Raw genomic sequence first — 27,037 nt, forward strand, 5'->3', positions numbered from 1 at the left:
GAAGGAGAAGCAGTTGTTTGAGAGTTAACTTTGAAAATTTACTGTTGTTACGAAAATACTTTACGTTACATCTGCAAATATGTAATCCTTGTAGAAAATAACTCAGTGGGGGTTGGCTTGTTCTGGAAGTTGCGACATGATAACATTCAGGCCTCTTCTACTTGGTAATGCACTGGAGCAGCCTTGTTCCGAGAGCCACTTTTCACAGGAGTGTGGTAAGGTCTGGGCCCCTTTCTCAAAGGGGTGTCCTGCAGTTCTCATGATCTTATTTGCTCTCCCTTGATGCTCACAGGCACCAGATTCCATTTTCTTTTCAACTGATAACTGGTCTAACTTGGTCTAATCTCCATTTGAGAAATTCTCTAGTCTCACTTTCCTCACTTAACGACATCTGCTGTTTCAGTCGGATTTCCAGCCCTTCTTTATGAGTGACTTCCTTTGTGTGTGCCTTACATTGTCTTTCGAGGACAAGGGACAGCCTGGGAAGAGATACCAGCCAGGATAAGATGGGTGGGAAGAAACCACAGTGCTCAATGGAGAGAGATGTTGCAGAAAGCACTAATTCCATAAGTGGTCAGCTCATTAGTGAACATATTTTTAGCTGCCCTATGCATCCATCAATAGGGGACTTGTTCCATAAATCACAGCACAATGGAAAGCTCAGCGGCTGTTAATATAAAGGAGACTTGCTAGATGTCTTTATAGCTCTGTCTCTATAACATGCCATGGTCTTCCCTTGTGAATAGTGAGCGTTGGTGCTGAGCACTTCCCAGAGAAGAAGGGCGCCCTGGGCTGAGTCAGAAGCCTGGGCCTCAGGCTCTACGTGGTTCCCTGGTGTCACCCTGAGCTTTGTGTAAGCTCTGGGTAACATCAAGCCACAGACCACCGCGCCCCTGCCCCCTGCCACCGGGGTACAAACTGCCCGTGGAGTCTGCCCGAGCCCCATCTGCTTCTGAAAGGCACCTTTGGGAGGGTGACTGTGCAGGGGCCCCTGCGAGGTGCCTGGCCTCTCTCTAGCTCTCCGTGCCACTGCCCACCTGCCTCGCCAGGCTCTGCAGGGCTAAGCGTCCATGAGAAAAGGGTCAAGGCCAGGAAGACAGCAGCTCACAACCCACGTGGAACAGAGCCCAGAGCCCGGTCCCCTGGGCCGAAACTCTGGCCCAGAGTAGAGGCCACACGAACGCAACGGTGGTGCCCCCTGTTCACACACGCGTACTCTGTATTCACAGGAGCGTGTCTGTGTTCACAGGAGCGTGCACCTGTGTTCCCATGAGCATGCATCTGTGTTCGTGTACTACACTGCACCACAAATATCACACAGAAGTATGGCAGGCGAGGGGCATGGCTCAAGTGGTACAGCATCTTCTAAACTCAGAGCTATGGGTTTAAACTACAGTGCTCTCATCAGGGAAAATAGTATGGGATGCCCACTTGTGTGTGAGGTCACAGAAGGCAAGTGTGTATGTGTATTGCATATATATGTGTGTGGTATTACCTTTCCTGTAAAAAGGAGGTATGCATGTATGTGTGTATGTGTGCATGCACCCACAACTATCTTTGTATAAGACCTCTATGGAAAGATCCAGTAGGAAACTGCTCTAACTGTGGTGACTAGGGTTGTGGCAGGAGAGTCTTCCCATTTTCACCCTCTTCCCTCCAGACATTGCATTCATTTTAGTTTATTCCATGCCTGGAAAGCCTATTGAGTGTTTCCTGAGAACGCAGCACCGGTGCATTGGCAGCGGCTCTCTTCTGACCTGTCACACTGGGGTGGGTGGTGGGTGTAAGGTTCACCGGAATAGAAACCCACCACATGCTTCAGGCAGAAAGGAGCTTATTGGAGGGAAAGCAAACTGCCAGCCCGTACAAGATGGAGGCATGGGGAGACAGAGGGGACGGAAGAAGGGGAAAAGAGAAAAGAGCAAGAGAGAGTAAGAGAGAGAGCGGGGACCGTGTTGAGCCGGATCCTTTAGGGAAAGGCGGGAGGTGTGGCCAGGTGGGTTGGATGTGAGCTCAGAGAAGGAGGAGGTCACGGCCTCCAGGTGTGCCAGTTACCTAGGTAACGCGGGTACTGGGCGCAGACTTAAACAGGTGGGGGGCCTCTGCCTGGAGCCCTCCCTGGGTGGACCTCACATCCCAGCCTTTTAATAATTATGAAAAAGGGTGCTGACTCTCTCTGGCTACTTCCTGCTGCCAAGGGGCATCGACATTAAGGGTAAGAGATGGAGATGGGCCCCTCTGGGAGAAGGCAAGCAGCAGCTGTCCCTTGGTGGTAGATGCCAGTCCTCGAATGAAGCCTGGAAGAAGTCTCACGAGGCAGGGGCTGTAACTTATTAGGAATCGACCACAAGTACTTGTCAGAGTTATTTCCCTAAAACTGCCCGCTTTTTCCTTTGGCTTGTGGAGTAGATCAAACCCAGAATGGCTAGCCTTTCAGAGAGAACCTAGAGGGGGTTCCTGGAACCCAGCCCACCTCACACTCTCAAGGGAACAAGTCAAAAGGTTGGGCCATTGAGACTGGTTTTCTAGCCTGGTTTTGACTTTATGGAGTAGTCTGGCAAGGACACAGGAGTCCACAAGGACATGGACAGGAGGTCCGCAAGAACATAGAGTCAAATTCTCGATTCAGGCATCCCTGAAATGAGAACAGGCTGGCCAGAAGGGCACCAGGGGTCCCTCTGGTGTGGTCAGACAGAGGACCTGTAGACGGGAGTCACTCACCAGACGTAGAGAGGAGATGGCGTGGCGGATGCGTAGCCAGCAATGGTAAAGGCGAGAAGTCCGAGGTGAGGTTCCTCCGGCTTTCAGTAGTTTGGTCCAAGGAGGGGCGATCAAGGAGGCGGATTAACCCTCAGAAGAGCAGAGGGAGGAGGAGATCCAGCGACTCCTGACTCTGTCCCCTCCCGGGTCACGGCACCAGATGTAAGGTTTGCCCAGAAAGGAAGCCCGCCACATGGTTCAGGCAGAAAGGAGTTTATTGGGGAAAGCAAACTGCCAGCCCGTACAAGATGGAGGCGTGGGGAGACAGAAGGGAAGGAAGAAGGGGAAAAGAGAAAAAGAGCAAGAGAGAGTAAGAGAGAAAAGGAAAGAGAGCCGGATCCTATAGGGAAAGGCGGGAGGTGTGGCCAGGTGGATTGGATGTGAGCTCAGAGAAGGAGGAGGTCACGGCCTCCAGGTGTGCCAGTTACCTAGGTAACGCAGGTACTGGGCGCAGACTTAAACAGGTGGGGGGCCTCCGCCTGGAGCCCTCCCGGGGTGACCTCACAGTGGGCGGCTGCAGTTGTGCATGCCACGGAGATGGCCTTGTGAGCAGCCGCTGGCCGGCCTGGGGCTCGGGGGTGGGCGGTGTCTCTGGTTGGGGAGGCCGCGGAGCAGAGCCTCTCACAGCACACGGGGGCTTGGAAGGGAGAGGCAGCGTGCAGCGCAGCGCAGGGCCTGGGCGCCTCCCGCCATGACAGCCTCTGCTGAGCGCGCTCCAGCACCTCTGCCCGCGTGGCCCTGCCACCCGGCTGTGTGGCTACAGAGCTCTAGTGCGGTGGTTTCTGAAGTTGGTACAGTGCTGCCTGACTGCTGTGTCTCCTTCAATAGGGAAGGGTTTCTGCGACTCTTTTCCATTGTCGAGTAACCTTTGACTTTGATAAATGTGCAATGACAGCATAGTTTGATTTGCTGAGGGCATATCATGTTGTCTAATGAACATCCACATTTCAAATGCATTTCTTTTGAGCTATAACTGAGATCCTCCCTGCCTTGCCCTTGTAGTTTATATCCCCCAGTCTCGCTTGCGGGAGCCGTAAGTGATCTTCATTGCCCAGCAGCCTTTGCTCTGGGGAAATGACCTAGGCTGCAGCCACCTCCCGGCCTGCCTGCCCAGGATGCGCTGCGGGCTCCGCCCTTGGCTTCTCTGTCCCCACCTGGGCTCTGGCGGAGAAGCTTGGTGGGTAGAAGTGGGCCTGGTGCCCACCACGATAAGGAAACGAAGGAAGCAGCTCCAGTGAGCCCAGAGCCGGGCTCGGAAACCTCTGCCGCTGGAGCCTGCACAAAGGACTGTTCAGACCCTGCAGCCCAAGGTGCCCAGGGAGCCAGCTTTTTCCTTTTTTTTTTAAGGAAAACAAAATAAAACAAAACATAGTGATTGGGTGACGAGCTCTCCAAGGCCTAGTGGTTGGCAAGAGTTTCCAGGAAGCAGCGCTGGCACTGGGCTGGGATCAGAGAACTGGAACTCATGGAGTCCAGAGGAAGGAGCCATCAGGAAAGGCTGAAGGGTCAACAAACTTGATGAATTATTTGGCGAAAAGGCCTGGCTTCCGAATCACAAGGCCCGCTCACCTGACGGGGTCAGGCCTGCGTGTTTCTGAGTCGGTCGCCCGCAGCACTTGATGCGTGCGGATGACGCGTGCCCTCTGGTGCCTGGAAGACACTGGGGCCGTGTCGCCATCTCCCCAAGCAGTCCCTCTGCCCGCGTGCCTCCCCCGCCACACCCAGGCACACGCACACACCTTCCTCCTGCAGGAAGCTGCTCTTTGCCAAGAGCGAATGGAATTCAGATTTCCAGAGGGTGTCCTTGGCCTCCAGCTCTGTGGCCGCCCAGGGGCTGGGGGGTGGGGGTGAGGGGCCTCCACCTCCGTTCATGTCTTTCTGGGCCCCAAGAAAAACCCACAACGAGCTGAGTTCTCCCCAGCCACACCCAGCCTCAGCCACATTCCTTCCCTTCCTGAGCCCACACTGGGTGGCCCTTACCCCCAGCTCCCACCTCCCACCTCACCAGTGGGAAGAGGGAGTCTAGGCCCCCACAGAACAGCCAGCAGGAAAATGAGGGGGTCGCACTGTGGGCCGGAAGCAGTCAGAATACATGGAGCTGCCCAGCCCTCAGGTTGCCCTCGCTCTTGAGGGAAAAGAAATCCACCTTCCCTGTCCAGTAGCCCCTGGAGCTGAGCTTTCATCCCTTCTCCTGCCTGCTTCCAGGAAGTCCCCTTCCCATCCGCCCTTCCCTTCCCCAGCTCGCGTGCTCTGGGGTCTGGGGATAGAGCGCCTTCTGTGAGGGTGTCTGGAGCGCATGCCTGGCAGATGTTGCCAGCCAGGCCCTAGCTCTGCAAGCCCTGGGAACCTCTGCAGGGAGAGGCCAACGTGGAACAGGCCGAGGAGCCAAGGCAGTGGTGAGCAGACGGGCAGCAAGGTGGACAGGCCGACCCTGTGCAGCTCCCCTTTAGCCTAGGGCCTGGGGCCTCATGCCCGTGGCCAGGCGCGGGGAGGGGGTGCCGAGAGCAGGCCCTCCACATCGTCACAATGGACAGGCCTCTGTGGTGAGGGAGGCTTTCTGCTCTGGGCTTGAGGAGGCCTGGCCCGGGGCCTGGGGCCTGCAGAGCATCAGCTGAACAAAAGCCAAGCTGATGTGGGGCCTGACGGCCCCCTCTGTTTACTAGTATACCACTTCTTATTGCTGGAATGTTCTGGGCTCTCTGGAGGCGCTTACTGAGGCCCTGATGCCTCTCCTGGTCCCGCAGTCAGACTCTGCCTCTTCCTCTAGGGCCCGTTTGGATCCTTTCTTCATTGGCCTTGCCGGGCTGTTAACGTGAAGAGCTAGCGTGGCTGGAGTGGCCGACTTTACCATCTCTTCTGGCTAGCTCTGTACCCCACCTTTAAGTATTCATGCCATACCTCAGCTCTGCCAGCTTCTCCTTCCAGGCAGAACCAGAAGTGGGCTCAGTTGGGGTTCTTATTCCTTAATACCTGGGGAGGGCCCACCTGGCCAGGCTGAAGGCCTCCCATGCCTTAGCTAGAACCTCAGAGACGCCCCAGGCAGCCAGCAGAACCAGGGTCACTTGGTTCAGCGCTGCTGGTTCAGGGAGGACCAGGGCCCTAGCAGACAGCAGGAGGCCTAGGAGTGGAAGTTGGGCCTGCTGTTAGCTGATCCTGTCCTCAGGGGAAAGAGCTTGCCTCTGGTCTTAGGCTCCCATTTGTCTGCCCGTCTATCTCCTGGCACCACCAGAGATGATGTTTGACCAGAACCCAGGCCTCTGGGTATACTGGGGTGGCCGCAGAGGGTCCTCCCATGCAGGGATAGGCTGGTGGAGGAAGGTCTTGCAGCATGGCGCTCCTGGGCAGTGCCATGCGGGATGCTGGGGAAAAAAGCCCTTCAGAGCCCTGAGTGCACCTGATCCCCATCTAGTTCTGCAGCATACAAACCCAAGGTCAACCCCAAGGTCAAGCCCAACTGGGGAGCCTATCAGAAGTATCAGCTTCCTGTAGTCCAAGCCCAGCGCTGGCCCACACCCTGCGTTTGCTTCTGCTGTGCCAGGCCACCTTGAGCATCCGCTGAACGAGTCTGTTCGCCTAGCTCGGGAGGCTCATGGGGCAGCTCAGAATGAAAAGCAGAAACAAGGAGCATTCAAGTTTGAAGACTGGAAGGGATTCAATTTAATTGACCAAATCTGGAAATGAACCTAAAGAAAAACAATGAAAAAAAATGAAGTCCATCTCCAAAAGCCAGGGAGGGACTCCTAGGTAGGAGAAGAAAGATGCTCTCGGGGCAGAAGATGGCTGTCTACCCTGGGACAGGAGGCGGGGGTGGGGGGAGAGGGACCCTGGGCCAGAGAGACAAGTCCAGCAAAGGTGCTGGCTCTCCTGCCTGGTAGTGCCAGGCCCCTGATGTACACAGACCGAACCCCGAGTTCCCACTGCAGAAGGTAGCCCCCAAAGGCCACAAGAACAGGTCTCCCATGGACTGCCCCTCTCCACCCACTGGCCAGTGAGCTCCTTGTCCCTTCCCTGCCAGCCTGCCACCCTCAGGACTCCATCCTGACCACCACACAGACCTGGTCACAGAGGCCTCAGTTTCCCCTTCCATGACCCTGAGTATGTTCCCCTGGCCAGCGCAGCATCTCTTCCTGGCCCCAGCTGCTCAGCTGATGTGACTGGAACTTCAGCCTCTGCTGAGCACCCGGAAGCCCGAGTCTGCAGACGCCACCCTGTCGGGGATTGCCTCCATCTTACCCACCCAGGGAGGAGCTCCTGCGGCTGCCTGTCACGTGCAGGGCACAGGAAGGCGGCACACAGCTTGCCCTCTCCTCCTGTGTGTCAAGGGGCGGAGCACTGGCAGGGGGCCCCAACTAATGAGAACAAATGGCCAGTACACTGCCCCCCCCACCCCCGGCTCTTCAGACCAGAACAGTGGGCGCTGGGTTATTTCACAGGAGTCCAAGCACCTCAGAGCCCCTTTCTCAGCTACTTGGTCAGGGCTGCGGTCTGGTACCTATAATCTTTCTTGGATTCAGCCTGGTTCCAGCCTGCCCTGGGCCTGGGGCTCAAGGGCCTCTAGTATCATGTGGGAAATCATGGCCTCATAATTTTAAAAGCTCTTGGGGCCAAACCAAAGATTATCCCGGGGAGTCATCCGTCACAGGCCCCACATTTTATTCTTGCTGGCTCTCATCGGCCCCTCTCACAGGTACCCCGAGTCAGGTACCTGTGGCTAGGTAACCTGGCTGCATCTATGCACGTCCACACACCAAGCCATGGAGACAGGTTTCCTGTGTAGATGGAGGGAAGTGCAGGCCACAGAGGTTAGGAGACGGCCCCAAGGCGGGTTGGAATGACCCCAGCTGGCTGAGTTCTCTGGTGGGTATTGTCTGTGGGCCTGGTGAGCCTGCACCAAGCTAGATAGCCGCTGCCGAATCAGGTCGCAAACTGACAGATTGAGTAAGAGCATGAGAGATGACCACTAAACAAGGATCCCCAGCGCAGCACAGATACCCATTCCCTCCAGCCCATCGAGAATGCCCCTGCCCCTTCAGAAGAGGCTGCTGGAGACTGGGGTGTGCACGGTGAAGCAAAGGCTCTACAGAGACAACCAGGCAGTCATGAAGAAGGAGAACCGGAGCCCACAAGCCCAGCGGGCAAACCAGCCATTACCAAGGATGATGGTAGAAGGAGAAAGAGATACGACCAGCAGAACAGAGTTGGGTCCAGAAACAGCCGTGAGCCCGTGGAGAGCCTGTGTACAGCAGTGCTGACACCCGGGGTAGCAGGGAGGGGTGGTCTTTTTGGTGAAGGACACTGAGTCCAACTGGAAATCCACGCGGGGAGAGAGGTCTACTACCTTGACCTTGGCCTCACACTGGGTGCAGAATCTATTCCAGATGGACGGCAGATCTACATGTGGAAGGAGAGCTAATAAAGCCTCAGAACAAACCAGAATATCTTTATGACCTTGGAGTAGTCAAAGTTTCTTAAGTAGGACATAAACAGCACTATCCAGGGAGGAAATGTTTGATTAACTGGACCACATTAAAATTAAGACCTTCTGTTCATCAAAAGACACCATCAAGAGAGGAAAAAAGGCAGCCTGCAGAAGGACGGCCATAGTTGCGCATGTGCAGATACGTATGTCTGACAAATGAGTCATATGTATAATACCCGGAACATAAAAAGATGTAAGCAACTATAGCTCAATCTGAGAAGACACCCTCAGCGTAAAGGGGGGGAGATCAGGGCTTCCTGCATAGGGTGCTGCGTGTGACCAGGACCCGTGGAACCAGGCTGTTTCTTGCTACAAGTTTATGGGATGCCACCAGACACTCATGCTAAAAAGGAAATAGTAAAACATGCCAAGTGGATGTGGAGTAACTGGAACGCGTGGTCATGGGCATGAGAATGGGGGTGCTTGCTCTGCATGGCACTTTGTACTACAAGTAAACACATGGCCAGCCTGCCAGAGACCACCAGTCCCATCTGTGGGCATATATTCACTAGGAGTAGCCAGAGATCTATATTCTTAGCCAGCCCACACCAGAAACTGCCCTGCGCCCGCTGGCAGTGGGATGAAGGAGCAACTTGTAGGCCATACCCGCAGTAGAGTGCCAGCCAAGTGGCCTGGCGGAGCCCACAGACATCACATCGAGCAAAGGCTACTAGTCACAAAAGTCGTCTGTGTGTATGAGTCCATCCATGTCAATTCAAACCTGGGCAAAGCTGGCTGTTGAGCTAGGGTGCTGGTGACAGGAAGTGGGGGTGCGAGAAGCTTCCTGCGGTTCCCACACACGTCTCACGTGGGGTCACGTGCTCTCACTGGAGGCAGGGAGGTACCCAGGCATCCCCCTCCATCACTAGGCTTGCCTGCGTGGACCTACCTGTGTAGCTGTGAAATCCCACGGCCCTGCACTGTGGCTCTTCTGTCCTATCTCCCAGTACCAGCTTGGCTGGGACCTGCAAGGCAACATGGCACCAGGATCCCAGCTGTGCCCAGCCCCTCTCCTCCAGGCAGACAGCATGCTCAGAGGAGGAAGTGAAGCTTGGAGACGTTAGGGGGCCCTGGGGCCGCCCACAGCTGGGTCCATGTAGGCTGGAAGCCAGACTGAGGGCATCCACTCAGCCCTGTCTCTTTCCCACCGAGCCACTCTGCCTCGCTTATAATTTAATTAGGAGAACATTTAATCCCCCCGTGCGTTTCAGAGACGGGTGTTTGAGCCTGGCCAGGGCCGCGTGGGGCTCTGACAGGGCTGCTGTGACTCACACCGACCTGCACAGCTCGGGGGGCGGGTGGAGGGAGGGCTCCCTGGGCATCTGTGCAGACAGGGGTGGTCTGGGCTCCACAGAAGACGGTACACGGGGCTAGGAAGACAATGGGTCTCAGGTGCCCTCCTGTCCTCTGGTCCTGGACTGGACCCAGTGCAGCCTCTCAATCTGCCCCCCCCACTCCCTGGTACTACACTCAGTACTCTCAAGCAAGGGGCACGAGGGTGCTGGTGCCACAGCAGGCCCTGGGTGGCCCTTCAACGTCCCAGGCAGAGACCCGTCCCTCTGTTGTATGGAGTAAGTTGTGAGCTAGCCTTGTGACATTTGCCCCCAGCTCCAGAAAGGTACAGGTTGGCCCCAAGCTCACTGACAAATGCAGAATTTAGGAGACATTAGTAGAGATGTGGATGAAAGCCAGGCCACAGCGGCCTGGCTGAAAAAGAGAAACTTGAACGTCTTGGCGTGAGATTCTGCAGGGTCCAAGAGAAAGTTGAAGACATGGAAATTCTAATTAACACACACAGGGCTGGTTTTGCTCAAGGATTTTCGAAGCTGTCATGTCGCAAGAGGCCAGGCAAGCACACGCTCTCCGGGGAGTGCTCACGGTCACCTGGTGGGGCTTCGGCAGCGCCTGAGTTGAGTTTTGCCTCTCTCTGCCTTACTGTGACCCCTTCTGCCCAACCACAGGGCCCCCGGCTTCCTCCATACCTATCTGTGGACAGGGTGCTTCGGAACACCCCTGCCCTGAGCATGTGGAGATGCATTGAACACGAGCCGGGGCCTGCCAGGCTAAGACGGCCCAACAGACAGAGAGCAGGCGGGGCAACTCACAGGGAAGGATCTTTCTGGGAAGCCACACAGCCGGGCTGAGCAGAGCTGGAGGCCGCTGGACTCGTGGTGGGTTTGGCCTCTGGGGCCACCCATTTTCACCGGTGGGGTGGATGTCTGGGATCCATCCAGCCCTACCTGGCTTAGCAGCTGGGGTGCGGATCAAGGCGGGTTTTACAGAAGTGGCTGTGGGCGCAGTTCACCCAGGTCACACGATCCGAGTGCAGCGCTGGAGACTCCTGGGTGTCCTGTCCTGCACCCTGGCACCTGGGAGACCCCTACCACCCTTGCTTCCCTTCGGGTGAGGCCAACGAGATGAGCTCTGTGTGATGGTGGCTGTGGCCATCTGGGGCTAGTGCTTTTGGGGGTGCCGAGGGCCACGGCTGGCACTTAGGGCCATGAGAGCCTTGGGAGGCTCAGGGCTTCCCCAAAGACGGGGAGACCGAGTAGGTGCTGGAAAGATGTGTGGGATTCCAGTGGCCCCAAATGAGTGATGTGGGGGTTCCAGCTGGGGGGACACCACAGCAAGGCAGTGGGCTCATGGAAGTTGGGCCTGAGGAGGCAGCAGACAGCAGGTGGGGTGGATCCCGGAAGCTCCTATCGGTAGTTGTTGGGGCGCATCCTACTTCTTCAGAGGCGAGGTGAGGCGTTGAGCGGAGGGCACAGCTCAGAGCTTGAGGCTGAGGGTGCCCTGCAGTCCTGGCAGACGAGGCCGGTAGGCATGGGCGGCGCTGTGGGCAAGGCCACCTTGTCTCTTTGGCCCCAGCTCGACGACAGCTCCCTGCTGGAAGCCAGGCCTGCTTAAAGCTGGCCTCCCTGCCCCCTCCCCAGAAGAAAACCCCCCGAATCCAGTGGCCAACAGGCCCTGAAGGAGGAGCTCTGCCCAGCCCCAGGGACCCTCTTGTAATCAAGGCTACAGTGACCTCACCTCCCTGGGGCCCTACGGGTGGGGAGCGCTTGCGATGGAGACAAAATGTGTCTTTATTTATGCTTTTAATTTGGATTCTGGAACTGGCCCAACGTGGTAATACATTTAACATCAGTGAAACACGGAAGAAAAATGGATCTGTTTTTCAGCACCAGCCTCTCTCCTCCCATCCCTCCCCGCCCCCCCCCCCCCGAGACAGCCCTGTGCACATCCCTGTCCCTCGCACACAAGCACCAGGGCATAGGCCTTTTCCTAGCGTAGGCCCCCCAGCTGCCCCCTTGGGAGCTATACCACATCCTTGATTCGCCGGAGACTCACTTAATTACAGGTATCAATCACTACGCAGGCTGAGTGAGAAGCAAAGGAATGGGGACTTGGCTGTTCAGCCCAGATGACCATTGGGAACCCAAGTAAATGTTCACTGTGGCTTCAGGACGAGAGAGGCCAGGTCTCGGCCAGGCCAGTGACCTGGGAGCATTGAGAACCCGGCGTTCGGCTGTGCTAGTGGCCTGCCTTCTGCCAGGACTTCCTGGAGGGCTGGCACCTGGCTCCGGAGGACACAGGTGTCCATTCCTCGATGCCTCACCTCTGATCCTGCCCTGCCTGGACCACAGCCTTTTGTTGAACCTCCTCTCCACTCAGCTCCTTCCCGCCCTCTAGGGCTGGCTCACATCCAGCAGCTGCTGGGGGTGGGGAGGAGCTGGCTCTGGAAAGGGCATTGGCAGGTTCCACGGTGGGGACTTGAGCTCCGGAAGACTGGGGTCTTGGCTCTGCCTGTACCTAGCTAGCCTCAGGGGGACCAGCAGTCACCAGCTATCCCAAGAGGACCCAAGAGGGCCTGCTGGCTGACTGGTGACAGGTGGGCCACGCTGGCAGAGAGCCTGTGCCACTCAGGTCTTTCTCTGGTCTCAGAGGCGACACAAGGAAAGGCCTGGTGTCCTGGACTACGTGATCCATGTGGACCTGATGTCCACCTGGGGCAGATGGTAGCTAGCTCCAAGGGGTCTGAGGTATACTAAGGCTAGCATAGCAGCCTCTTACCCAAAGGGGGCATCCTTATAGGGGTCCCCAGTGTCCATGAGCCAGTGAGGCCTGGACTAATGGGGTACAACAGCCTGGTATTCTCAAGGTGCTACTGCCTACGGAGGCCCAGCCAGGGCCCCAGGGACAAAGGGAAAGTGGACTGCCCCAGGAGATGAGAGGACTAAGGCCACCTGATCCTTTGAGGCTGGGCAGCCCCTTGGGGTCCATCCTTGTCAGCTGTCCTCACTCAGGTGGGCGCTGCCCTCCATACTGCGCACACTACCAGCCACGGAGCTCCTGTGCTCCCTTCCATGAGGCCCGTGCCCCTGACTCCACCTAGTGTAAGCCACACCACTGCTGTGTGCCGAGCCCCCGCACCTCCGAGGCCCACCGGCCGGCCCTCGCTGCACACCCCTGCCAAGGAGAGTTTGCCCATCTGCCTCTCCTGGTCCTCCAGTGACGCGGGCCGCCGCCTAGTGCTGGGAGTGCCAGTCCCCAGTGACCTGCAAGGCCACGCCCGCACCTGGGTCTCCCCAGGACCGTGCTGCATGTGGCTTGGGCCCCCAGAGTCCCTGCAGATAGAGACGGGACGAGTCCTAGCAAGCGGCCTCGTGGGTGTCATACCATCGGTGACCAGTGTCTGCCCCCCCCCCCCCCGTGCCCCGCTGACCCCGTGACCCACCGCTGCCGGCACTGTGAGCCTCTTTTAGGAACACTGGATCACATGTTGTGGGGGAACCGCGCAGGGCTGGGCATAGATTGGCCTGGCGGGGCGTGACGGCGGGGGAGGACGGGCCCGTGGCCCAGGCCAGCTGTGCCTTGGGGAAAGGCCAACTGGAAGGCGTGGAAAATCAGCCATTTCCTCCACCTGAAGGAGCCCTGAGGACAGTGGCGGCAACTGGCAGACAGCACCGGCATCTGCCCCGGGCCTTTGGCCAGGGCTCCACGGGGAAATGCTCAAAAACAAAGTCGACTTTTTTGGGGGGGAGTGGTGGAAGGGGCTAGGAGCGAGAAAAACAATCTTCTCAGACGCTCGAAGCACGAAAACAAGTGGAAAATGATCAGTCTGGTTTTCCATAAGTCCAAACAAGAGGATCATGTTCCCTGCCTTGGCGGGAAAGGACCCCGCTCGCCTCTCCAGCCTAATGCCTGGGCCCTGGGCCTCCAGGAGCCCAAGAGCAGGAAGGATGGGGCGCGGAGGAGGAGACGGCACCTGCGTGCAAGCACACACCCTTGGTGCCTGGCGACACCTTCAGCCTCATCCCCGGCCCAGCCCCGGGCACTCACTGTGACACATGGGTGATGGGCGCCAGCAGTGTCTCCCCTTCCAAATCCAGGTCCTCAGCGAAGCTGTTGGTTCTCAGGAAGTGGGCCGGGCTGACTTCCAGCAGCGTGGGGCTCTTCCTCACTGTGGAAAAGGCGGGGGGCAGCACTTGAGTGTAACGACAGCACATCCGGCCCCTCTCGCCACGGTGGCCACCCCGGACTCATGTCGTCATGTCAGCCCCGGTGTGCCACTGCTCTGGGACATAGCCGTGAGCTCCCAGGACCAGGGGGAAGTAGGATTGGTCGCCACATGAGGCTTCCACAGGGGTGGGGTGTGTGGGTCGGTGTTTAGGTTGGTCCCCAAGTCACTGAGACCTCAGTGTCCAGGAGTGACAGGTAAAGACTAGAGTGTCCTGTGGTAATGGCCTGTGGCTTGGCTTGGGAGACCAGGCTTTGCTCCGCTTCAGGTTGTGGGTCCCTCTGCAGCCTCACCCCTAACATAAGTGATGGCCCAGCCTGGAAAAGCCCACTGACCCCCGCTGACATGCTGTTAGGATTCGCACACCGACATAGCAATGGCCAGAAAGCTAAGGCGTTCCACGTTTGGCTCTCCTCTCCAGCCCTAATGCCACATCAACTACCTGCATCCTGAGTGAGGCACAGAACCGCCCCGCTGGCTGGCCCCCTGCTCAGAGCCCTGAGCCCTCAGGCAACATGGCTCAGGAGCCCAGGGGATGATCCAGATCCGTCTTCACTCTGTACTTACTCTCAACTTCCAGTGTTTGCTCTCAACTTAATTTTCTTCATTTAAAGTGCTTCTTGCAAAAGAATTGAGTACCTAAGAAGTGGAGTCGTGCCAAAACTCACGATGGCCCCATTCCACTGTCATCTTGCTACCTGCCGGCCTGCCCTGCTCCTGCCCCACTGCACAGGCACGGCCCCTCCCCACGGGGAGGCTCTGTTCTTGGCACTCCATCGCTCTGCCACACACTCTGTTTTTTTCTCCAGGCATACACATGTGGCACTGATGATCAGTGCTCTACTCGCACAATAACCCATAGCTTAGACCTACCAGGAGGAAATCACCCATCCCATGTTTCATGGGCATTCCGGCTCTGTGAGTTTTAAGCCAATTTAGCTTTACTGTTAAAAGTTGGCATCTTGGAGCAGGATGAATGTTTGCTTACGGGGTCCATTTAATGGACACCGCTGGATTGGTTTACCGGTGGCCCTGTGTTCCACTTTTGAGCTGGAACTGGGTGCCGACAAATTCCGCAGGGCCTGTCAAGTACGCATGAAAACGTGGCTCGTTTTCATCGTGGATGGGCTTGGCCCTCTTCAGGGTTCCTTTGGGCAGAGATGCCTACTCACGTTCTTCACTCATTAGTTTCTTGTCACAGTAAATGTTAATTTATTAGAAATAGTAACCCTTTGATGGCCTATAAACCTTAATTACATTGTTTTATTGTGGACAGTGGTTTCTTGTATAGTGACATTTCCTTTGCTTTATAAAAAAGGAAGATTTTCCCACACCAATGCAATTGTCTCTTTACTTCATTCCTCACATATGAATGGGGAGAGTCTGCATATACATATGTGTGTTTCTGTGTGTTCATTTTTTAAACACATCTAGCATTTAGACTCAATGGGAAAGAGGGTCAAAGGCTATGTGCAGTCTTGTTCATTTCAAATATAAAGTAAAACAAATCCATGACATTTTTTTGAAGAAAACATAGAAGAATATCTTGAGTTTGGCTGTAAGTTGAAATACACCCAAAGCTTAAAAAGAATCAACACTGAATTTCATTTCATCACAATTAAAAAGCCTTTTCTCTGTAAAGGACTCACCAAAAGGAAAAGACAAATCACAGATTTGAAGCAAATATTTGCACATCACTTACTCTGTCAAGGACTTGTTCCCAGAATACATAAAGGATGCTTATAACTTGACAATAGTCAAGTGAACAACCCAATTTAAAACCGGATTACAAATAAGCACCTGGGCTGATGATCAGTCCACATCGATAGGCATCATGGAAATACGAATGAAAACCACAGTGAGATGTCACCACACTCAAGACGTGGCTGAAATCCCACACTCGCACGCACACACACACACACCACACGATCTGCCATTATGGAAGCAGAACAGCGGCTGCTCACACATGCCTGGTGGGAGTGGGAAAGGACACAGCCACCGTGGGAAACTGTTCGGCAGTGTCTCATAACAGACCGTGTGGCCTCGCAGGCTGCTTCCAGCGAGTTACCCCAGTGAATTGAGTATTTATGTTCACAAAACTTGGTCTGAAATGCGTGTAATAATTCCACTCACAGTTGCTGAAAGCTAGAAACAAGATGTCCTTCAACAAATGAATGCATAAACAAACCAGGGGACAGTTGATCCTTCTAGGCTATGGAATACCACGCTGCAATCAGAGGAAAGCAGCTGACGGCGCATGCCACCACACAGTGGCCTTCACATGTGTTCTGCCAGGCAGGAAAGGCACTCTGATGAAAAGCCAGACATTATGCATAGGTTCAGTTTCTAGGCTGTTCCAGAAACAACCATCACCACTGCAGAGACCAGAAAGCAAATTGATGGCTACTGGTGGTGGGGGGTGGAAGAGTCTGTAAAAGGCGTAAGGCAGCACATTTCTCCGGACTATGGGACCCCCCCCCCCCGTATGATGCCCTGGGGGTGGGTCCTTCCCCTGAGCCACATGGCCAAGCCCCTCAAACTATTTCACCAGGGGCATTTTCCAGTATGCAAATGCAAAAGGCCACCAGGATACTGGAGGAATGTTGGGTGAAAAGCAAGACCGATCAGGTGGATTCTCCTTTGGTTACAGATGTGTGGTCCCAGCCCTGAACACAAGCTGGTGCACAAACAAGGTGATTCCGGACACGGAATGACGGGAGGCAAAAATGACTGTGTTAAACAGTCTATTTTTGAAGTTTGCTTCACAGGTGTGCTCTGTGTACAGTGGGGTTATAATGAGTAAATATATGAGGTGGTGGAAACCAGGGCTCAAGGACAAATCATATGCTCAGACACATCAGTAGAATAAACTCATTGTTCACTTAATGGAGAGATGGACGGGCACAGAATTGTGGACGTGGCCTGTGTTCCGCTTGAGTATAAATCCCATCATCCCTGGCTCGCTCTGTCCTTGGAGAGGAGTTGGGAACAGGAACACCCTTATGCCAGTGAGCACACCTGGTCCTCAGATCATGTTTTCTAAATACTGTTCAGATAAAAAGGAACTTGGGGGGCTGAGAATATGGCCTAGTGGCAAGAGTGCTTGCCTCGTATACATGACGCCCTGGGTTTGATTCCTTAGCATCACATAGATAGAAAAGGCCAGAAGTGGCACTGTGGCTCAAGTGGCAGAGTGCTAGCCTTGAGCAAAAGGAAGCCAGGGACAGTGCTCAGGCCCTGAGTTCATGTCCCAGGACTGGCAAAAAAAACAAAACAGGAATTTGGCTCTTTGGATGAAAGCATGATTCTGTGAGACTCTGATCTCCTAGCTGTAAGTAGAGCTGTGGCTTGAGTGATAGAGCTCTAACCTTGAGCAATGGAGTTCAGGGACAATGCCTAGGCCCCGAGTTCAAGCCCCAAGATAAGCACCAAAGAAGAAGAATAACAACAACAACAACGGGGCCAGTGCCTCACACCTACAGTCCTAGCTACTCCCGATGCCAGCCTGGGCAGAAAGGTTCGTGAGACTTATTTCCAACGAACCACCAAAAAACTGGAAGTGGAGCTGTGGTCGACCCAATGACACAGGGGCCAGTAGTTAACAGTAGAAAAACAGAGTAACAGAAGGATTTTACTCCAACTCAAACACCAATTCCTGAACCCAGGTTTATAAAAAATTAGAAATGAGGGCCAAACATTCTTTCTAGAAGTCCAAATAACTGTAGAAAGAATGAGCAAAGCAGGAATATCGACGGAGGAAACCTCACATGATGTCTCCCAACATTTTAAACATGGACAGCAGTGTTAATACGTGCTCAGGTTCCTCTGTATTCCCCCGCAGGAGGCAGAGCTGATTTCCCATGCCCTGAACGAGGGCTGGACCCATGGCTTGCTCGGAAAGGAGTGGCTCTGTCACAGTGGATGAACTTGGCTGCCCCCCTTCCCACGTGGATGGAGGGCAGCATCCTCAGTGAGGGACCGCATTGACTTAGCTCAGCAAGAAAAGCACCTCGCCTCGCTGGTTCTCCTTCCCAGACCCACTACTGCATTTGGAACCCAAGAAAACACTGAACAAACGAAAACCAAACAACAGACGTGACCAGCGTCTTCCAGTGTGAAGGTCGTCCCAAACCATTGCATGAGTGTAGTGATGGGCCCTGAATGGTAGAAAAAAGACATAAGTTGTTCAAATTGGGGAACAAACTACAGTGTGGCTTAATAACAGTGGGTCAGGTCACTTCCTCATGGGAAAAGGCTCCGCAGTTATATCGCTTCATATAAGCTGGGAAACGGCACATGCACACCCCACTGTGTTGCTGCTCTCCTGTTAGGAAAATACAGATGTATGGAAACCAAATGTGCAAGAGAATAGTTAGTAGCTGATGATCCATAGAAACTGTGGAGGACAAGCATAAAACTACAGATATTGAAGAAGACAAATGGAGAACAGAGTTTCCATTCCATTGGTTAAATGACTCAATCCTAAAGAGATTCTCCAGATTTAAAACAACCACAACAAAAGCCTCAAGGTTTGTGTTTGAGCATCTCGGGAAGCTTATTCTAAAAAGTTTCTGGGATGTTCTTCAAGAACAGAGGGCAAGTTGCTTTAGCTGACATCAGTATTTCTTCCTAAGCAGTAGTCACTATCATGCAAGGAGACAGGAGCAGGTAAGTGCGGTGGGTGGTCATTGGGAAGGAGGGTGCTCCCGTACTTGCAGTGAACTGGAGTGGTCCTCACGTAGGGGGAAGAGGGTGGGTCCCTCCCTCCCGCCCCCCCCCCCAACTGACTCTTCAGCACCGCGTTCAAGGACAGACAACTGAAGGTGCACAGGAGGAAGAAATGAAATCGGACCCCTCACTTTATCATACCATCATCAAACATGCTGCCTCCAGTCCAGCACTTAGAAGACCTAATTATGGAAGCTGTCACAGTCACACTGCTGAACCCAAATGACTTCATGACTTCCAGTTTGGCTGTTTCAAATTTAAATAAAGAACTAATAAAACCCAAAGGAGACGCTAGTTGACTACATTGGAACCAAGACCCAATCACCAAGACACACGTTAAAAGAGTAAAAGATGAACCAGCAGAGGTTCATACCCACAAAATCCGCACCCTGCAAGCCAACACGAGGAATCGAAATGACTGGGTTAAAAAGTGGTCCCGGACAAAGAAGTACAGCACAAAAGAACCCACGGGCCCACGAGCAGCACATGGAAAGGTGCTGTTCCTGAGCAGCCATCGGGAAATGTAAATAAACGCCGGAGCTCAGGGCCCACCGCAGCCCAAGGCAGACGTCCAGCAGGAAACTGAGCAGACTGAACTTAGTCATCGCCGGGAGAAGGCCTCGCACAGGGCTCTGTGCCCGTGACGCCCGACGAGGCCAGAAGACCAGCAAGCCTCGAGGACTGCTCGCACAGCCAGAGGCCCGCGGGTTCTGGACCTGGAGGGAGCCGGTTCCTGCCCCGTGCTTTGAGTCTCAGGGCTGAGGTTCGAGTGCCCTGCATTCTGTGAGACGGTCCTCAAGTGGCAGCTCACACTTCTTCCAAGATTCAAGTGTTTTTTAGGAAAAGGAGAAAGAACACGAGTACAGATTTCAGCATCGGTATCACTTGGATGCGAAAGGAAACGGAGACAGCGTGGTGGCTGGGAGAGGGGAGCTGCTTTCCAAACACCCCCAAAAGACGAGTGTCATCTTCCAGCCTGAGGCCCCGAGGGCCCGGGCTGGGCCGGCCAGCCCCTGAGAGGCCTGGCCCTGGCGTTTTCGGAAATGAAAATGTGTGTATCAGCTGGCTTCCTGCAGCGGGCGCGGCCTGCACCTGCCAGAGAGGAATGCATTACTCTTCGGTTTAATCCTGGGAACAGCACTTGGGGGCCCCTGTAGTGAGGGTCAGAGAGGGGCTCTGCAGGGTTGTTTTTGCAAATCGAATGGAGAGGGTGCTCTCTGCCAGCCCTGTGTGTCAGAGACTGGGGGTGGCTCCTGCTCCAGGGGCCAGCACTGGCCACAGTGCCCCCTCATCCCTGTCCCCACTGTAGTCACAGCCGGATGAGACCTACCAGACCCTGGAGTCAGGGAGTTGCGGAGAGATTCCATCCCGCCCCTCCACCCCGTGACAGAGGGCTCGGGGGCGGCTATTGGACCCTAAGAGGTCCCCTTGGCTCTTGTGTCTCTGAGGAGCCTAGGGTAAAAGATGTGAAGAAAACCCAGCAGCCGAGTGAGCTGCGAGCCCATGCGAGTGTGACAGGGCTGTACCTCTGGACACAAGGGCCCCAAAGAAGGTTCTAGCACAGCACATGGTGCTCCTCACCGACCTAGCCAGTGTCTGGCCCAGGTGCGAAGCACTGCGCCTTGGTGATGGTGAAGTCACACTTTGCTAGGACAGTCTCAGGTTTGGCATGTGTGTGTGTGTGCACGCGCTTGTGATGAAGTCACACTTTCCTAGGACAGTCTCAGGTCTGGTGTGTGTCTGTGTGTGTGCATGTGCATGCGTGTGCGTGGGCATGCCCACCCGTGTTCCTTGGTGATGGTGAAGTCACTATAATAGGAGTCTCAGGTTTGGGGTGTGTGTGTGTGTGTGTGTGTGTGTGTGTGTGTGTGTGTGTGTTTGGTGCTGCTCTCGTCCCTTGGCTGCCTTTGCCCGATCAGAGTCGGAATCTGGACCCAAGTTTGCAGGGCAGAACAAAACAATTTTGTTTTCTAGGAAAACAGGAGGTCTGTGATGGCGACTGCAGCCCCAGGCGTGGCCACTGCCCCAGCTGGAGCTGCTGGCTGCCAAGCCTCACCCTCTCTCAAGAGAGCACAGCTCAGCGCGTCTGCAGCCCGGCCAGTGGCCACTCGGTAGGGAGCCTTTGCTTTCATGTGATAAAATCTGAGTACAGAAGACAGACGGGAAGGAAACCTGAACACGTTAGCTGTGTTCATGGCTGGTGAAGGGAAGTGGAGAAGAGACTTCAACTCCTTTCTCGTGTCTAGATTTTGTTTTCTGTTCCTCTTCTCCTCCTCCTTCTTCTGTCAGTCCTAGGGTTGAACTCGGGGCCTGGGTGCCGACCCTGAGCTTTTCTGCTCAAGGCTAGTGCTCTGTCACTTTGAGTCACCGCACCACTTCTAGTTTTCTCATGCTCAGTTGGCGATGAGCTTCGTGGACTTTCCCACCTGAGTGGGCTTTGACCTGTGATCTGAAGATCACAGTGGCTAGGATTATAGGTGTCACTAGATTTTCGGTGTTGTTTTTATGACAACTTTCAGAAGCGGGGAAGCCATGACTTGTGCATTGCATGGGTGAGTGTCCACCAGGGCCTCCTCCATCCCACCCCGGTGACCTCGGCCGTCCAGGTGGCCCAGCTACCCAGAATTATGCTACTGTGGTGCTTGGCCTACATTTCCCTTTCTAGGGCCCCTTAGGTGGGGCTCAGCCTGAAGTGTGCGCCCACCCCTGCTGCCCACTGCCCTCTGCCAAGTCTTTCTGTATCTGGGTCCTTGCCAGTGACTTCCCCCAGCTGCTCACCCCTCCTCCCCCTGCCTGCTCATAATCCTGCCTAATCTCCCAGGTGTAACCCAAGCCGTTTTCCTCCACGGCTTTCCAAGTTCTCTCGAGCTTGCTCCCTCCCCTCGATGTCCCTGTCCCTGGAGCACAGGAGCCCCGCTTCCTGCCTGCCCCTGTCCCCCCAGTGTCTGGCACGGGCCGGTTCCCCAGTCAGCCTTCCCCCAAGTGGAACACAGAAGCTGCCTCTCCTCCCCGTGGCCAGGCCCTTCTCCTGGCCTCCCCCTCCTGCCCGGTGGATCCTGCCCTCCACAGAGAATCCTCCCCAGGGGCTGTGGACAGCTGCAGCCAGGCCGTGCGTGACATTGCTGAGCCGCGGCCCCACCGCCGGTGCCAGCTGCCCGTGCCCAGCTCGCGGACTCGCGCCAGAGCAGCCCTGCCGCCACCTGTGTCTGCACTCAGAGGCGAGAAGTAGGGGACATGGACACCAAGTGTAAAAGCCATTCCCACAACAGCTGCCAGGAACACGGCCATGAGGAGGGGGAAACGTATATGCACAGCTGGCACCCAGTTCCGCTCGGGCAAATACCTTGCTCGAGTGGACACCTGTTGTTTTTTGCATGCCCTGTGTTCAGCCTTTGCTTCTGGAAAGGGCTGATATCTTCTATAAGGGATCCTCCTTTCATTGTCTTAGCGGTTGGGGGTTCAGGTATCCCCTGGCCAGGCCTCGAATGGGCCTGGTGGCCCAGGCCTCCGTGTCAGAGACATGCTGCACGTTGAAAGATGGTTTATACATCGTGGGGTTTTTCGGGGGGGGGGGGGTAAAGAGCTTGGCCCCTGCACCTGGCCCACATTATAGGAACATAAATGACCTCTTTGTGCTGGGTTTGCTGAGCTGGTGGATGCATGCGAGCAAGTGAGCTTTCTCCTCACACTGGAAAGTGTCTGCGGGAGGATAGACCTGTGTCCCGGGGCCGAGGGACAGAGAGCGAACGAGAAAGAACAAAAGTGGGAATAGGGTGGGAAGGGGGGGAGAGCAAGTTCATCTCAGCCCGGGGTCCAGCTGTGTCGGCAACAGCTGGGTTCAGATGTATGTGCCAGAAAAATGTCCCTTCATCCTAAATCTGCTTTAAGTTGGGGCTCCATCATTTGTTACCGAGAGTCTCTGAGAGTGTGTGTGATAAATGGGGCGAGGAGTGGGCTGAGGGGAGTCTGTAGATTATAGAAGAAGTGTATTCCTTCAGACAGCCTTTCAGGGCTCTGCACGACGGAAGGTAGGGAGGAAGAAAACGTGGGAAAGAAGCTGGCCTGGGTTCCGGCCTCAGTCTTCTCCTTCCCAGGGAAGTCTGGTTTCCTGCTGTTCAGACTCACGATGGCTGAGCCCATCCACACTCGGGGCAGGCCGGTGTTCGGAGCAGTGTAGAGTATGGCGCATCTCGCATCTCTCCAGTTTCTCACCATGACACTGATGTGACCGGAATAAAAAATGATCTCCCCTCTCCCCATGGCTGTACAGGCCTCCGCACACACCGATCGCAGAGGACATGGACATGGTTCTCCTGGCCCAAGGGTGGGGTCCGCACCGTGAGGCAGCCCCACGGGCTCACCCCGGAGTGAGCCCAGGAAGGAGAAAAAGAGCACCACAGCCATCGCCCACACGACTAAAGCAACCCACCCGGGGCTCCATGCTGCAAGAAGTCCCTGGCCAGGGCTCCCAAGACGCATTTGCAGCGGAAGGTTCCAGCAGCAGATCCGCCCCGGGAAACTTTAATATACAATGGAATCTGGGTTAAGCACTATCTTCTCCAAGAGCTGAGCTCACAGGACATTCCCCAGAACCTCTGGAGAGGTGGGGAGGAAAGTGTCTGGAGGTCTTTGGATGAAGAAAACAACAGGGGAAAAAAAAAGTGGCCTTGATTTTTCAAGGCAAAATTACACAGGAAGAAAAAAATGTCTTTAATTTAATTAAGAGCGATCTTTTCACCTTCATCCCAACATGGCGGCAATGTGCCAGTTCTGAGCTTCACACAATAATCAAAGCAAGTCGTGAGGGAGAGGCCTTGGACACCCGTGCAGATGTTCTCAGAATGTTTAATGGGGAAATGAGTTGCAGGCCTCGTTCTCAGCATCCGGCTCCAGGCCCTGGCTACCAAATCCACACATCTGTTGGGGCCCCACCCCCCCGGGCCCCGAGGGCACGGGCTTGAGAAACACAGGTCCCTTCCCAGGCTGCCTTCAGCCAGGCCAGATCTGGGGCCTCAAGGCTCCCCATGGCTCCTCCAGCCAGCGCCTGGACAGAGTCAAAGCCGCCCCAGAGCCGGGGAACGCTTAACGTCAAAATTATGTTAACGACCGATGTCAAAAGCAATCAGCTCAGCCCCGCTCCCCGCCCCTGCTGGCTGCAGAGGGCTCTGAGAGGGGGACAGTGCGCTGCCCAGAGGGCCTCCTCACTGCCACCCCTCCGGGGAGAACGGCACCCCGTGACGCGCTAGCAATCGCCCAGGGTCGCCCCGTGCCTCCTCCCTGCGCTGCTGGACCTGGCCAGCCCAGGAGTTGACCGCTCAGTGCGTACGGAGTTTCCAAGAACCAGGAAATACAGAAATGAGGATGATGCTGACTTGGGAGAAAGCTTGGTTCAAAGGAACAGAAAAGCCCAGGGCTGAGGGAGAGAAGACGCTGAGCAAACCTCAGCGGCTCCTCTGTACGCCACGCACGAGTCACGCACAGACAGCCACCCATCTCTTGTCTCCAGGACACACACGTGTGTGCGTCCCATCCACGGACTTCCTTCTATATTCTTCCTCAGCCCAAAGGCTCCTTGATGCCAGCCTCCCAGATACTGTAAGAAGCACCCTGACTCCGCAACCACACATACAGGGCACCGTGCTGGCTAGTAGGGCTAGGAAAGCAACCATCCAGAGGCAGCCGTTGGTGGTGGACAGATTCCCCCAGCAACCATCATAAAGAGTCCTAGAGGTATGTTCCAAGTGGTGGAGTGCCCACCTCGCAAGCGTGAGGTCCCAAGTTCAAAGCTCACTACCACCGAAAAAGAACCCAGAACCATTGCTGACTCATTCCTTCAGCACAGAGTGTGGATTGTCTGTGATGGGGGAAATCAACCACATACTAGCAGCATTTATGCCCACTGCCCACCATTGCAAGGACGTGGGTCTGAAAAGCCTGAAAAAGCTTAGGAAAGACTGTCAAGAAAAAAGGGAGAATGGAGAGTGGATGACCCCAAATAGAATACAAATGTTTCTGAAGACCACCCCCCCCAAAAAAAACATGTCACATTAGGGGATTCTGGGAAGGAGTGGACTGCAGCTAGTGAGACTCCTAGTAAGAAACAGGCAATTTTAACGCAGTCACAAGGCGCCGTAACATTCGCTCTTGCTCTGCTATCCCTTCCCTGCTTCCTGCATAGTGCTAGTTTTGAAGGTGGGGGCCCTCTGGTTTTAAATTCTGGAAGGGTTAGAGTAGCTTTGGGTTGGGGTGTGGGGGTGCAGGTTGGTCCTGGGGCTTGAACTCAGGGCCTGGGTGCTGTCCTCAAACTTCTTTTGCTCCAGACTAGCCCTCTAGAACTTGAGCCACAGTGCCACTTCTGGCTTTCTTCCGAGATAAGTGGGACTTTTCTGCCTGGGCTGGCATCAAACTGTAATCCTCAGATCTCAGCCTCCTAACTAATGAGGATTACAGAAGTGAGCCACTGGCGCCTACCTTGGAGCTTTTGTTTTTATTCTGTGCAGAGGACAGATGCAAAGGGCCTTTGTCCTACTCAATTAAGCATTTACTTGTGGTAGAAAATGGTGGACAATCCCTGCAACCATAAAACAGTCAAAACACTCACATGACCCGGGGAGGCATTACTACTTGTGACACAATAGACCACTGAAAGCCTCAGAGCAGTATCTACAGAGAGTTCCTCTGGGAAATCAAGGCATTAAAAAGGACCTGAGCATGTGGGAGAAGTTAGGAAAGAAAACTGGATGAATGTTCAGGAAAGTTCATAAGCTGGGTGCCAGCAGCTCATACTTGTAATTTCGCTACTCTGGCGGTTGAGATCAGAGGATCGTGATTCAAACCACCATGATGCTTCACCTCCAATACCCAGCAAAAAGGAGGGGCTGGAGGTATGGCTCAACTGATAGGCACAAGAAAGCTGAACAAATTTGAGTACTTCTATTCCAACTCTGATACTAGCAAAAAAAAAAAAAATATCCTACTTGTCAGGAACTGTTCAGAGAACTTTTCCCTCCATCAGATTTCCACATTCTCCTGAGGCTGGAAGTGCAGGATAAGACATTGTTGTAAAGAATGAAGTAGATACTGAAGGAATGTTACAGTGCAGTTAATTTGCAGAAGTTGTGAGAGCCTTTCCTCCCCCCTTTCTCTCCTATTTTTTTCTTATTCTGGATAACCAAGGAAATCTGTCACCGTGAAGTAAACATGAATTAAGAGACTTTAAGAACTACACATGACAAAAAACACAGATTCCAGAAAAAGAGCTCACAAGTCACTAAACAGGAATAGTCCAGCATTAGAAGGAAGTCCCGAGACCGCCAGGCGCCAGTGTCTCATGCTTGTTATCCCAGCCACTCATGAGGCTGAGATCTGAGGTTTGCAACTCAAAGACATACTGGGCAGGAAATCCATGAGATTCATATCTCCAGTTAACTACCAAAAAAAGAAAAGCCAGAAATGGAGTGGTGACTCAAATTGTAGAGTGCTAGCTAGCCTTGAGCACAAAAGCACAGGGACAGTGTCCAGGCCCAGAGTTCAAGCCCCAGGGCCTGTAAACCCACAAGATCCTGAGGCAGGAAAAGTTCCAGTGTCCAGGGCTATCACATCATATTAGAAATATGCACAGAAACAACAACAACCAAAGAGCAGCCTTTGTGCCAAAGAAACAGTCCCTGAGAGAGCACAGACATTGAATTTACTAGACAAAGACTTTACATTAAAAAAACGTATGCCCAAAGACCTAGAGGAAGGCATGCAAAAAGAACTAAAGGGGAAAAAGGAGAATGGAGACTATCAACAAAGAAATAGGAAATCAAAGGAGGGATTAAACAGAAATTCTGGAACTGAAAAAGTAAAATTGATATGAAATGTGGAAGTGTCTATCAGCTGGCCTGAAAGAATCAATGAGATCAAGTCTAAAGATAAATAAAAAGCGAGAATGAAGAAAAAAATAAAATTCTGAAATTTCTATTGGTCATCAGCACTACCAGTATATCTCTGACGGAAGTCCTCGAGGGAGAGGAGGGAGGAAGAGGGGGGGCTCAAGAGGAATATGGAAGCAATGGCCACGAGTCCCTCCGATTTGATGACGGACATGAGTTTCTATGTCTAGGATCTGAAACTCCAGAAAGGCAGAAAGTACAGAAGTACAGGAAAGCGTGTCAGGGTCAACTTGTGGAGAGGCAGAACTGTGAGCTAAGAGCCATGGCTCACCCTACCGAGCCTGCGCAGCAGCGAAGGCAGGGGCCACAGGATGGGATGCTATCTTCTTTTTTTTATCATGAGAGAAAAATAGATCTGCCAATGAGTTCTATATTTACCAAAATTATTCTTCAAAATGAAATCAGTCATTAGAACTATCCAAAGAAAAGCTGGAGGAAGTCACCACTAGCACATTTGCTCTGTTAAAAGGTATTAGTGCTCCCTCCTGGGGGCTCCAGTCTGTAGCCCTCGCTACTCAAGAGGCTGAAATCTGTGGATGGTGGTTCAAAGCCAACCCGCACAGCAAAGTCCATGAGACCTCTATCTTCAATTAACCATCAAAAAGCTGGAAGTGG

At 54.1% G+C, this 27,037-nt stretch overlaps 1 protein-coding gene across 1 annotated transcript in view; it reads right to left on the minus strand.

Annotated features, from left to right (window-relative positions):
* Positions 1-27,037, minus strand: part of Kcnq1 (potassium voltage-gated channel subfamily Q member 1) — a 220,405-nt gene that overhangs the window by 114,443 nt on the left and 78,925 nt on the right. Inside the window, exon 11 of the mRNA XM_048361465.1 lies at positions 13,580-13,700. Coding sequence (XP_048217422.1) covers positions 13,580-13,700 — 121 coding nt within the window. The remainder of the gene's footprint in view (positions 1-13,579; positions 13,701-27,037) is intronic.

Source organism: Perognathus longimembris, chromosome 13 (assembly GCF_023159225.1).
Source record: "Perognathus longimembris pacificus isolate PPM17 chromosome 13, ASM2315922v1, whole genome shotgun sequence".
NCBI classification, from domain to species: Eukaryota; Metazoa; Chordata; class Mammalia; order Rodentia; family Heteromyidae; genus Perognathus; species Perognathus longimembris.